Source organism: Dermacentor albipictus, chromosome 10, assembly GCF_038994185.2.
Source record: "Dermacentor albipictus isolate Rhodes 1998 colony chromosome 10, USDA_Dalb.pri_finalv2, whole genome shotgun sequence".
NCBI lineage: Eukaryota > Metazoa > Arthropoda > Arachnida > Ixodida > Ixodidae > Dermacentor > Dermacentor albipictus.
This window is the reverse complement of record NC_091830.1, coordinates 86,797,449-86,810,811: the sequence shown is the minus strand read 5'-3', so window position 1 is coordinate 86,810,811 and position 13,363 is coordinate 86,797,449. Positions and strand designations below refer to the sequence as shown.

The 13,363-nt window shown below is 46.1% G+C and overlaps 1 protein-coding gene across 1 annotated transcript in view; it reads left to right on the top strand.

Moving 5' to 3' along the window:
* Nucleotides 1-4,541, top strand: part of LOC139050568 (uncharacterized) — a 64,199-nt gene extending 59,658 nt beyond the window's left edge. Inside the window, exon 6 of the mRNA XM_070527113.1 lies at nucleotides 4,111-4,541. Within this exon, the coding sequence (XP_070383214.1) occupies nucleotides 4,111-4,277 (167 nt within the window). The 3' untranslated portion in view covers nucleotides 4,278-4,541. The remainder of the gene's footprint in view (nucleotides 1-4,110) is intronic.
* Nucleotides 4,542-13,363: the final 8,822 nt, after the last annotated feature.

Genomic DNA, 13,363 nt, shown 5'->3' with positions numbered 1-13,363 from the left:
CTACTTACGTCGACGCCTCTCGAGGCACTTTCTGTCCCTAGCGAAATTTCGGAGGAAGTTTCCTGGCCAGAAAAGAAGTATTAAAGGACACTGATGCAGCCATGCAAGAGCCGCAAAATTGAGACAGTTCACTTTAGGAAATCGCGAGCATCGTGACAAAGACGTCCTTCACAGGGCCTAACGGTGTTTTGGCGTTGGGCGGAAAGGCCACTTCGAAAAGTAGTACCGTTCACAGACAAGGCGTCAGATGCCATGTCGCAGGCAGCGCAGCGGCAGACATGCTCTAATTTTTGACAGCACTGTGCTTAAACGGGAGACTGCGACATCCCGACAATTTCTTATCGTCCACCAAGCACAAAAAGCTCATCTTGTTCCGTCCCTCCGTAGGATCGTTCATTGGTATGGCGTTCCTTTGAACGTGACCACCTACGTTGGTGATCACGCGACGTGAATGTCAAGTATCGCTCCAGCTAGCCGCGTCTTCTCAAGTGCGGGTTAGACTTTAGCTGTCACCTAGGGAACGCGCTGCCTATTATCGGACGGTTGTACTTGCAAGCCGAGTTGCGTAGAAAGACGATGCTAAGCACATTGATTGTCACCGGCTGCACTGGGCCAAGCCTCTGTGAAGGAGGCTTCATTCAACAACTCGCCCTCTTGCCAATGTCGTTTCTTGGCATGACAGAAAAGGCCCTTTAAACATGTAGACATGGAGTATTAGACGAGTTTCCTGAACTGCTTCAGCCAAGATTCGGTTGAATCCAAGAATCATCCGATGAAATTCTACATCAAAGACGGAGTCCAGCCTGAGTTGCACAAAGTGAGGCCGGTGCCATACGACCTCTGACCTCCGAGTTGAAGCCGAAGTTGAAGCCGAATTGAACGGGTTGGAACAGGCAGGCATATTGTCACCAGTAACCAATAGGAATGAGCAGTTCCAATCGTACAAGTAAAAAAGAAACATGGTTCGCATCTGTGGTGATTTCAGAACAACCATAAACGCTGCCTGTATAGCCTAGCAGCACCCATTGCCCAGTATCGTGAAGACAGCGTCGCGCTCTGCCTTACGCAAGATTGGTACTCTTACGTGTACCAACTCGTAGATTCCCACAAAACTCTTGCTAGGCAGACGCAGAAAACGTACACTATAGTATGCAGAAAGCAGAGGCAAGGCGAGTGCCACTACCAACAGTCAGTGGAGGAGCCGTGCTATATATGCACATATACGCGTGTACTTACGCCTGTCTTATTATCGTTATGCTTCACAAACTAGCCCAACAGTAAATAGTTCAGGAGTCCCAGATGTGAAACAAGAAGTGAGACGATTCTGCTTTTTTTTGTTAATCACGTTTCAGTGCGATTTTCGGGACGTCTCTCGAACGCCGTATTAATGCTTGGTCGGGATGAAAGTTCACCAACTAGGTGGCGCCCCAAAGTGTAACGTGCGGCGCACATTTTGTTCGGATTTAAACGTTCAGCTGCCCTTGCTACTCTTCGTGCTCTCAGCAAACAAACTTCTCTTTGACTGAACTTCCCGCATACCACGCAAAAATAAGAGCGCAACCGAAAAATGCCTCGGCGGCTTCCCAATCTCCGTTTCTGAGGTTGCGGGTTGGTCTCCCGCTCGCGGTACCCGCACACAGACGAAGGAGGTATGCAAAAGCGGCTGTATGCCATGCTTCGGCTGCACGTTGAGGAACCTCCAATTTGCAAAGTTCATCAGCGGCCATTCACTACAGCGTCTCTCAAAGCCAGTGTAATTCTTCTAGGACGTTCAACCCCATTGGTAAATAAATCAAGGAACTAAAACGAACCGGGACGACTCGAGTTTCAATAGCAATCACATGGGCAACGAAGGCGAAATTTTGTCGTCACTGTCGCAGTGATGGTCTGCACAGACAGACACACACACGCATGTTATATATATATTAAGACGATTAGGTGGGTTGGTTACGATTAGTAAGAAACCGTGCTCGACAACACATGTACAGTCGAGTGCAAAGCTCTAACGACCAGAGTTGCCGCTATATTTCTTTTTTCTTCAAAGCCTAGGCGTAAAGGTTGAAATCAAGTGTACTGCGCATGTGCGCCTCCTTCACCCGGCGCCATGCTTTTTATACAACTTCACTTTGCACGGCTGTGCGAATATTTTTTTTTGCATATTCCATGGTCTCTAGACTTTTGAATTCGACTGTACATGAATTCGATGCGATTATGTGTGCCGTGCATATGCTATGGTGTTGCTGTATTATTGAAACGCCAAAATTTGCTTAGACCAGGCTCTACGATCTTGAAGGAATTACTCACTCAGATGTACCTCATCTGAAAGTAGTGTAATTTCGCTGGTGCCGACGGCAGTGCTCCTTACGGGCATAGCATCAGACGTTACGCGCCCTACTCAGTATACTAAACCACTCCTGAAGGAACTCCAAAGACAAATACTAACTCTTATTAGACTGATGAAGCCTTCTTTGAAAACTATATTTTCGTCATTTTTTTGCGGCATTAGATAGTTTTAGAATAGGGGCCCCAAACGTTTTGGGGTACCAAAGAAATAGCGTCGAAACCACTGCGCATGCGCGAGACGCGTACTGCGTCTGGGGTTTGCGTTGGGAACGCTATTTCACTGATTTAGCGAGAGCCCAAATAGCGGCCCCAAAAGCTTTGCGTCACCAAACATCGTAGCACCCACCGAGGCGACGGCTCCAACCTAGCGCGAAACTGGGTTCGATTCGTTGTAACGTGTGAAGTTCGCAGGCTAGGAGAAGTGACTGCGGTCATCGCTTTCTCTCACCTTGCGTGTGTTATGAAGAGTGATTCATTAGACTCCCCTAATTCCGAATTCGATTGTAGATTTTATGGCTCTTAGGCCTAACACGACTAAGCTTGGCTGGTGAAGGCAAGTAAAGTTGGTTTGCTCAAAACTAAGCGCTACTAATTGTTTGTTGCTTACAGAATAACCTTTAAATTTAAGCTAAACGCGAATGCACGCAAGTCAAAATTACCATTCCTGTCATGAAATGGTCTATTTTATTTTCTTATTTCTAATAGCTTTTCTTTGACGCCGTAGTGGCGCTGTCAGCGCAAGACGCTATCCGCAAACGCAAAGCGCTATTCTAAACTCTTTACTTCTGCATGCCCCAACGATAACACCCACAAAGGTCTTCGGGGCCCGAAACTATTGGGGCCCCTCATCTAAAACTCTCTATAAGGTCGATTATTAAACGCAAAGATGAAGGTCAAAATCTTATTTTTTTTTCTTTTTCCGCCGAAACCGCAGCGTCGGTATGTCAGCGTGACGTAACGTATTTCAACGTATTTGTGCGCGTATGTGCCGCATTGGCTCAGCGAAAAACGCTGAAACTTGATACGGTCAGCCTTTTTCTTCTTGAGAGCACGATCTAGCCCATTTTCGGAGATAAACAACAAACTAGGCCCTAACAGACACCATCAGAATCAATGACGTCACGGCTTGCTGGTGCGGAAATTTCAAGGCGTCGTTGCCTCACGTGTTTTCTTTTTGTGCCTTTTATGACATGCCAGGCCTCTTCTCGAGGTAAGTGGCTTCTGAAGAGTAACTTCCGAACACAGACGAAACCATTTTAATTCGTTAGCATTAGAAATTCCAAAGTGGAAAAGAACATGTATGTGCCTGAAGTGTGGGAAGACTGCCACGGGATACAAGTAGAGAAGCAATGGGAGAGCTTAGAAGAGCGTGCACATGCAATATCTATATATGCTCCGGACCACGGTCAGTTGCGCTTCGCTCGTCGTAGAGGCAAAACGTGTGTCAAGTGAGCTCCCAAACAAAGCGTACTTTTCAATGCGGTGAACGCTGTTGAAATCATAGATCCGGTACGTCAAAGAGGTGCGACGAAGCGCTTCTCTCGCATTCACCGCTAAATTTCAAAGGATTTGTTCTTTTCCTCTTCTGTGTACATTTAAAGGAGCGAAAAAATTTAGTTCACAAGCGTATCTCGCGTCCGAGGAGTTCGCCGGCCGAGCTAAACCTTGCTATCGCGGCCAGTGCTTCGCCCCTCTGGCGAAATAAGGTCACTTTTTATTCACAACATTCACGGTTCGCTTATCTTGCTCGCATGTATCATTTTTCAGACATCCAAATGTCTTTGAACCCAGCGGCGAAGCTGATGACACCCGAAGAGATAGAAGTCCTGAAGGCAGACATTATCAGCGAAGTATCGACGTGGACAAACCCCGATGCCTTTTCAGGACGTCCCGCCCTCTTCATAGTGCACGCGATAAAAGAACAAAACATTTGACTAATGAAACCATGAAATGGTCGCCGAAAGTCGACGTACAAAGGTTGTATGCTGTATTCGGGACGACAGGGCCTCTTCACAATGGCAATAACAGTGTTTAAAAATAAGCTTTACTGTAGTTTGTGTGGGTGTGTATTTGGAAATTTATTAGCACAACGTAAAACGCAAGCCATACTTAGCCAAGGCAAGTCACGCGGATGGTCTTACCAGGTATTTCTCGATCTGTATTTACTGGTATTTGAACATTTGTCTAATAAACCTGCTTACTCAAGAGCGAAATACTTCTTTAAACCACATTGAAGTATTTTCACTATAGGGCTGCATGTAAATTAATGAAATGTCAACAAGCATTGGTAAAGGGACTTCACTGGTGTTCGTACATTTACGTCAGTTTAACAAGTGAACAAAGGTAAAGGAATCTGCGCAAATTCAAGATAATCTTGTCTGCTGGCTCGTGTCCGCAAGCTGGCGGTTAGAAAATTGAATTGGGGTTGTGAGCCGCGCGACCTCCCGAAACTGCCAAGTGGATTACAAGAGTAAGCCGCAAGAGGATGCTGCAGAATAATTTTGACCGCCTGTGCTATGGTGTACGCTTTACCGTCGACAAACGGATATGAACCGCGCATGCGGAAGGTTAGGCCACCCGGCCGACGTCTGCCCGGCACCGGAAGACGTGATTTGCAGAAGTTGCGGGAAGCCATGCCCGTCCGAGGATCACACGTGCACCCCCCATGTGCCCCGTGTTGAGGGCCTCACCCTGCCGCAGACAAGCTGCGCAAGCAGCGATTCCAAGTACCGTATGTGGTTCGCAGAAGAAGGCGCAAACGTCAGCGCGCCAAACCACCTGTGCCCACCGGCGCCAACCAGGTGCGGAGCAGCAGCAGATCCCCGTCGAGAGCACCACGCGCTTCGTCCAGGAGCGGGCGCACCTGCTCCAGGGAGCGCTCGTGATCCAGGGGACATGGTGCAACTGCATGGTGGCAACTGCCATCACCCAGTTTCGAAGGAGACGATCCATCCATCCATCCATCCATCCATCCATGGACGGTCGGATCGGACGGACGGACGGACGTCCGTCCGTCCGTCCGTGGATGGATGGATGGATGGATGGATGGATCCATCCGTCCGTCCGTCCGTCCGTCCGTCCGTCCGTCCGTCCGTCACCCACGGTAATGAGGGAAGCATCACCACTGAGGCCGAAAACGCTTTGCTAAGGAGCGCCTTTGAGCGCCTTCAAGCAGAGGTAGACGAACACAAATTGGCGGCTACGTCGCTGCATTCGAAGTCGGCTCCCCCACCGGGAGCTGTGGACACGCCCGTCGAGATCTCGTCGTAGACGCCTGTAGCCGAGCGCCCCGCTAAGCAGAGAGCACTGTCAAGGCCCTTATTTTTAAGCGAAGCATATTACGAGAGCAGGTCAGGCCGGACAGCCGGATTACGAGCTCCGGACAGGCCGCCAATGGAATATGAACCTGGCAACGTTTAACGCTAGAACGTTATCTAGTGAGGCGACTGTAGCAGTGCTATTGGAGGAATTAGAGGGTACTAAATGGGATATAATAGGGCTCAGTGAAGTTAGGAGGCCAAAAGAAGCATATACAGTACTAAAAAGCGGGCACGTCCTGTGCTACAGCGGCTTAGCGGAGAGAAGAGAACTAGGAGTCGGATTCCTGATTAATAAGAATATAGCTGGTAACATACAGGAATTCTATAGCATTAACGAGAGGGAGGCAGGTCTTGTTGTGAAACTTAATAAGAGGTACAAAATGAAGATTTTACAGGTCTACGCCCCTACATCTAGTCATGATGACCAGGAAGTAGAAAGCTTCTATGAAGACGTGGAATCGGCGATGGGTAGAGTGAAAACTAAATACACTATACTAATGGGCGACTTCAATGCCAAGGTAGGCAAGAAGCAGGCTGGAGACAAGGCAGTGGGGGAATATGGCATAGGCACTAGGAATATCAGGGGGGAGTTATTAGTAGAGTTTGCGGAACAGAATAATATGAGGATCATGAATACCTTCTTCCGCAAGCGGGATAGCCGAAAGTGGACGTGGAGGAGCCCGACCGGCGAGACTAGAAATGAAATAGACCTCATACTCTGCGCGAACCCTGGCATCATACAAGATGTGGACGTGCTGGGTAAAGTGCGCTGCAGTGACCACAGAATGGTAAGAACTCGAATTAGCCTATACCTGAGGAGGGAACGGAAGAAACTAGTGAATAAGAAGCCGATTAATGAGTTAGCGGTAAGAGGGAAAATAGAAGAATTCCAGATCAAGCTACAGAACAGGTATTCAGCTTTAACTCAGGAAGAGGACCTTAGTGTTGAAACAATGAACGGCAATCTTGTGGGCATCATTAAGGAGTGTGCAATGGAAGTCGGTGGTAACTCTATTAGGCAGGATACCAGCAAACTATCGCAGGAGACGAAAGATCTGATCAAGAAACGCCAATGTATGAAAGCCTCTAACCCTACAGCTAGAATAGAACTGGCAGAACTTTCGAAGTTAATCAACAAGCGTAGGACAGCTGACATAAGGAAGTTTAATATGGATAGAATTGAACATGCTCTCAGGAACGGAGGAAGCCTAAAAACAGTGAAGAAGAAACTAGGAATCGGCAAGATTCAGATGTATGCGTTAAGAGACAAAGCCGGCAATATCATTACTAATATGGATGAGATAGTTCAAGTGGCTGAGGAGTTCTATAGAGATTTATACAGTACCAGTGGCACCCACGACGATAATGGAAGGGAAAATAGTCTAGAGGAATTCGAAATCCCAAAGGTAACGCCGGAAGAAGTAACGAAAGCCTTGGGAGGTATGCAAAGGGGGAAGGCAGCTGGGGAGGATCAGGTAACAGCAGATTTGTTGAAGGATGGTGGACAGATTGTGCTAGAGAAACTGGCCACCCTGAATACGCAATGCCTCATGACCTCGCGCGCACCGGAATCTTGGAAGAACGCTAACATAATCCTAATTCATAAGAAAGGAAGTGCCAAAGACTTGAAAAATTATAGACCGATCAGCTTACTGTCCGTTGCCTACAAACTATTTACTAAGGTAATCGCAAATAGAATCAGGAACACCTTAGACTTCTGTCAAGCAAAGGACCAGGCAGGATTCCGTAAAGGCTACTCAACAATAGATCATATTCACACTATCAATCAGGTGATAGAGAAATCTGCGGAATATAACCAACCCTTATATATAGCTTTCATTGATTACGAGAAAGCGTTTGATTCTGTCGAAACCTCAGCAGTCATGGAGGCATTACGGAATCAGGGTGTAGACGAGCCGTACGTAAAAATACTGAAAGATATCTATAGCGGCTCCACAGCTACCGTAGTCCTCCATAAAGCAAGCAAGAAAATCCCAATAAAGAAAGGCGTTAGGCAGGGAGATACGATCTCTCCAATGCTATTCACAGCATGTTTACAGGAGGTATTCAGAGACCTGGATTGGGAAGAATTGGGGAAAAAAGTTCATGGAGAGCACCTTAGTAACTTGCGATTCGCTGATGATATTGCCTTGCTTAGTAACTCAGGGGACCAATTGCAATGCATGCTCACTGACCTGGAGAGGCAAAGCAGAAGAGTGGGTCTAAAAATTAATCTGCAGAAAACTAAAGTAATGTTTAAGAGTCTCGGAAGAGAACAGCAATTTACAATAGGCAGCGAGGTACTGGAAGACGGAAGGGAGTACATCTACTTAGGGCAGGTAGTGACGGCGGATCCGGATCATGAGACGGAAATAATCAGGAGGATAAGAATGGGCTGGGGTGCGTTTGGCAGGCATTCTCAGATCATGAACAGCAGGTTACCATTATCCCTCAAGAGAAAAGTATATAATAGCTGTGTCTTACCAGTACTCACCTACGGGGCAGAAACCTGGAGGCTAACGAAAAGAGTTCTACTCAAATTGAGGACGACGCAACGAGCTATGGAAAGAAGAATTATAGGTGTAACGTTAAGGGATAAGAAAAGAGCAGATTGGGTCAGGGAACAAACGCGAGTAATTGACATCTTAGTTCAAATCAAGAAAAAGAAATGGGCATGGGCAGGACATGTAATGAGGAGGGAAGACAACCGATGGTCATTAAGGGTTACGGACTGGATCCCAACGGAAGGGATGCGTAGCAGGGGGCGGCAGAAAGTTAGGTGGGCGGATGAGATTAAGAAGTTTTCAGGGACGGCGTGGCCCCAATTAGTACATGACCGGGGTTGTTGGAGAAATATGGGAGAGGCCTTTGCCCTGCAGTGGGCGTAACCAGGCTGATGATGATGATGATGATGATTACGAGAGCTTAACACAGCTCCTCAGGCGCGGCGGTGTCGCCTTCAATACCATGTGACACCGTGACGTCACGACAGAGGAGAAACGGGGCTCCAACTCGCGCCGTCGCTCGCGGCGTCGCGGCGACGCAGCTGCGCAGCTGCGCTTGCCTCTGCTAGACACTCACGAGGTGAGATGCCTCCTGCAGACGGAGCTGCTCGTTGGAATGAGAAGCGAAGGTTGCGGCGTGCTACAGAGACTGTTCCTAGCTGGCTTTGCTACGGCGCAGCGACTACGCGCCCCGCATCGGACGCGGTGAGCGTCGAGCAACGCAGCGTTCGGCGCGACAACGAAATGTGCGCCTGAGTAAGCGCCGCACGCCTGAGCCGACGACACCGGCTTTTCTGCGACACGAGCTCCTAACGCTGTCGCGGTAAAATAAAGACTAGTATGCTTCGCATCCTGGGCTTAACCTTAGCTAAGCCACAGCCAGTTTTTTTTATTTTAGTTATTTCCAGTACTGTTAGCCCTGCCGGGCTGTTACAGGGTGGGAATACAGAGCACAAAGTTCAGGAAAAGAACGCCGTTAAATTTTTTTTTCAATAGGGTCAACCATGTTATTGCTCGGAAATGCACACGAATTCAAGATGTTCCACTCAACATTTGTCTTGACAATGAAAGAGTACTTAAAGACATCAACTCTTGGCACGTAAGGCAATATAGTGTGATTGTGATTAGTTCGCGGTGAAACCTTTCCAGGAGGCTTCAAATACAAACTCGAATTCAGGCTGAGCTTATTGTGATAGAGTTGATATAACAATTAGCACCGCCAACGTATTGAGATCAGCTCTGAAGAGCATGGAGGTTATCGAGTGCGTTTTATCGTAATCAGAAAAAATAAACCTAACCGTCATTCGTTGAATGCGCTCTAATTTATCTACTATGTATTGTTGATGAGGGTCCCAAATTACACAAGCATACTCTAAATGTGGTATAAGGATTCTAGTATACGCCTTAAGCTTAATGTCTGAAGCAGCATCTCTTAATTTGAGCAGTAATAAGCCAAGCTTGCGCTAGGCTGATCCACATGTGTTTTCGGCGTGGTCATTCCAGTTGAGGTTACTAGTGATTGTTACACCAAGATAATTCAACTTTGCCGAGCGCTTAATTACATTATTATTTACAGCGTACGAAAACATCAATGGACTTTTCTAATTCGTAACTGTCATACAAACAGATTTATCAAAATTGATTTGCATATGCCATTTTTCACACCAGTTATAAATTCGACATAAAACATCATTTAGTGGTTCTTGATCGGAAACGCTCTTAACGCGGCAAAACAATCGGAAAACAACCACACTTCAACCATAAGATGTACATACATATTAATATATAGATATCATTAATATACAGTAGGAACAAAATTGGACCCAAAACCGACCCCTGAGGCACACCTGATGATACAGGAAGGAAGGGCGAACACTCGCCATCTATTTCAACAAACTGTTATCTCTGGTTATAAGTAAGCCTGAATCCATTTAATAATTTTTGAGCTTACTTTATACCCATAAAGCTTTCCAATTAGCTTGGTATGCTTAATCCTATCAAATGCCTTGATAAATCCAGAGCGATAACATCAATTTGTTGGCGACAATTAAGAGCTTCTGCAAAACTGTGTATGGCTTCAAACAATTGCGTGACAGTTGACAGGCGCCTTCCAAAACCATCTTGTTTGCTGCAAAAAAATAGTATTGTTTTCAATATATTCTACTAACTGTTTTCAAATTATATGTTCTAAGATTTTGCAAGCCGTACAAATTATGGATATTGGACGGCAATTCCCAATATCTAGCCTGTCTCCAGCCTTATAAAAAGGCGCAATCCTCGCTAATAACCACTGACTTGATAACGTATCGTTTTTTAATGACACAGAAAAGATTTGAACCAAGAAGCATGAAACCCAATCACATTATCGCTTTAAATACTCATTCGGTATTTTGTCAGGACCAGAAGACTGTTTATGTCCAATTTTAGCAGCATGTCCACTATATCTTCTGTTAAAATAAATATACTATCATTGCTATGGCCTTCACGTTCTAAATCTATTGCAGTACTCTGATCTCTTCGGCTGGATATAGAACCAAAAAAACTGTTGAATTCTTGGGCAATAATTTGGGGATTGTTGCACACGGTATCATTTACAACTATTCGATTGATTGTAGGCTTTGATCGGGCAAGGTATCGTCAAAATTTTTGAGGTGATGCTTTAATGTAATTAGTCAGTGTTGTAGTGAAAAAAAAAACACATTTTAGACGCTCTTAATTTCGGTCGTACTTGAGAACTAAGGGCCGCTATTCTCTCGGGATTTTTCGGTTTTCGTTGCCGCGCACGACATAGCTGAATTGGATGTTTTAACTCACGAGAAACCCACGGATTGTTTTTATGTAAACGCTTAGCTCTTTTTGGCATAAACATAGATAATGAACTAATGAACATGGATAATAAACAAAGATAATGAACTACCTCTGTAAAATACTTCCATAATTCATCTGCATCATTTTCTTCCGGCAAGCGCTCCAAAGTCAATTCTAAATAATCTAGGACGGCCATATCACCGGCTCGGTTAAAATTATAGACATGAGCTATCCGGTTCTTATTTAAATATTTTATATTTCTTAGAGTGGCTTTGACCATTTTATGGTTCGAGATCCCGTTCCCCACTTAGATATTATATTCAAAGGTACTATCTCATAAGAATAAGAGGTCTAAAAGGGCACTAGTATTTCCTTGAATTCGCGTAGGCTTCTGGACCACTTGAAGCAAGCCATGTTCCACCATGATTTCTAGCATAAGTTCCGCATGCGGCCTCTCAAGTGTCCCAGTGATTCTGGCATCCCAATTTACTCCCGGTAAGTTGAAATCTCCCACCAAAATAACTTTACTTCTATCTGTAGTTCTTTTTGTTAAATGCTCGTCAATGTTCTCAAGAAACTCAATAAGGCTTCCCGGGGGTCTATAAATTACACCGATCACCAACGCAAAACGTTGCAAAAACAACTTACACCATAAGCATTCATAGGCATAAATTGACGGCAGAACTTCATATCTAAGTGGTTTTTTAAGTAACAGTGCAACGCCTCAGCCTCTCGACGCCCTATCTGTACGCAGCACGTTATATGCACCGGGAAAAACATCATCTGCGATACCCTCATGCAGCCACGCTTCAGTTATTGCTAATATATGTGGATCATGTAATAGCAACACGCATTCTAGCTCGTCAACCTTATTCACAATGCAGCAAACATTTACTGTTATCAGTCTGAGCCCATGCTCCTTTCCTTCTCAGTCTTGGCGACGGGGGCCGGCTTCGGCGTTATTGCGCATCCTCACCCTACAGTTACACTGGGCGTCCCATGTATAGGGGATGTCGTTAATAAAAAACTTGTCATGACCAAGCCTTACCTTAGACCCTTCATTTTTATCAGTTTTAGCCGATTGCCAGAGCAACTTTCTTTTTCAAAGCGTTTCGTACGAGTAGAGCTCGAACGTTTCGTACGTAGAGCTCGAATCTGAGTTTAAGAAATTTAGGACCGATATGAAAGAGTTTCAGACCGAATCGAGGAACACGCCCAAGTCCCTTGGCAAGGCGTTCTCCTATCTGAGCGTGAGGGTCGGAGCGCTTGAATCCGTAGTCGGTATTATGTCGTCGGTTTCGGCGGTTAGAGATCCGCCACAGGGGAAAACCCATTGAAATTATGAATCATGGAGGGTCGACCTAGTAACGTCGCAATTTGGCAGTGGAACTGTTGTGGATCTCAGCGTATGAAAGCGGTCCTTCATCAATTCATTAGATCTCATCCTAACAAGCCGCACATCATCCTACTCCAAGAAACGTTGATGGGCTCATTCACCTTATCGGGCTATAGGTCTCACTGTCCTTCCTGGTAGGATAAAAGGGCCTCCGCACCCTTGCCTCGAATAGTTCACCAGCATAGTTAACGATCTTTCTTAGAACCATCATAAAACTAAGCACTTGTTAATCGAGGTCATACCAAGCGGGTAGCTTAGGAACAGCCTCTTCATACTCAACGTCTGAAGTATGCCTACGGACATGAGACAACGCTTCACGTCGCTCATATCCAAAGCAGTCGGAACGGCGGGTAGGACTCCACTCATATTTGCAAGAGACTTTAACGCCCCGCATCAGGACTGGGGATGCATCACCACACTAACGTAAAAGGTAGAAATCTATGGCATGCGGCTTAGGACGGCAACCTCACTCTAATCACTAATCTCTCCTTCCCTACCAGAATTGGCAATTCATACTCCATAGACACCACTCCGGACCCCACCGAGGTGTCCAACTGGGGGTTGGTAACTTGGCACAAAACCTTAACAAAAGTCTCAGTAGTGATGTGCGTCACGCAGCAACGTGCAATGCTATCTCTTTATTTTCTTCGTTGCTTTAAACCACACTGTTTATCGAAGCCTTCTCTGTTGAGTTCCTACTATTCTTTTCAAGTTTTTGCACACAGCGTGGACTAGCACCAGCTTATCTGTCTGGCTCGCGCCCTACTGCGCTGCATCCTGGACGAGGCCAAAGCGTCAGTGGACCCGGACATGGATGTCTTCGTTGAACAGACCTCCGCCGGTACTTCGCCCATTGCACCAATCTCACAGTGTCGCGCCGGCTTCAGACTACCCCTGACGCCGACAGTCGAGCGCAGACGTTTTCCTCGTCGGAAATTTCTTCCCCTTTTCTGGTCTGTGCTTTGTTCTTGGCGTCATAACTATAATCTTCT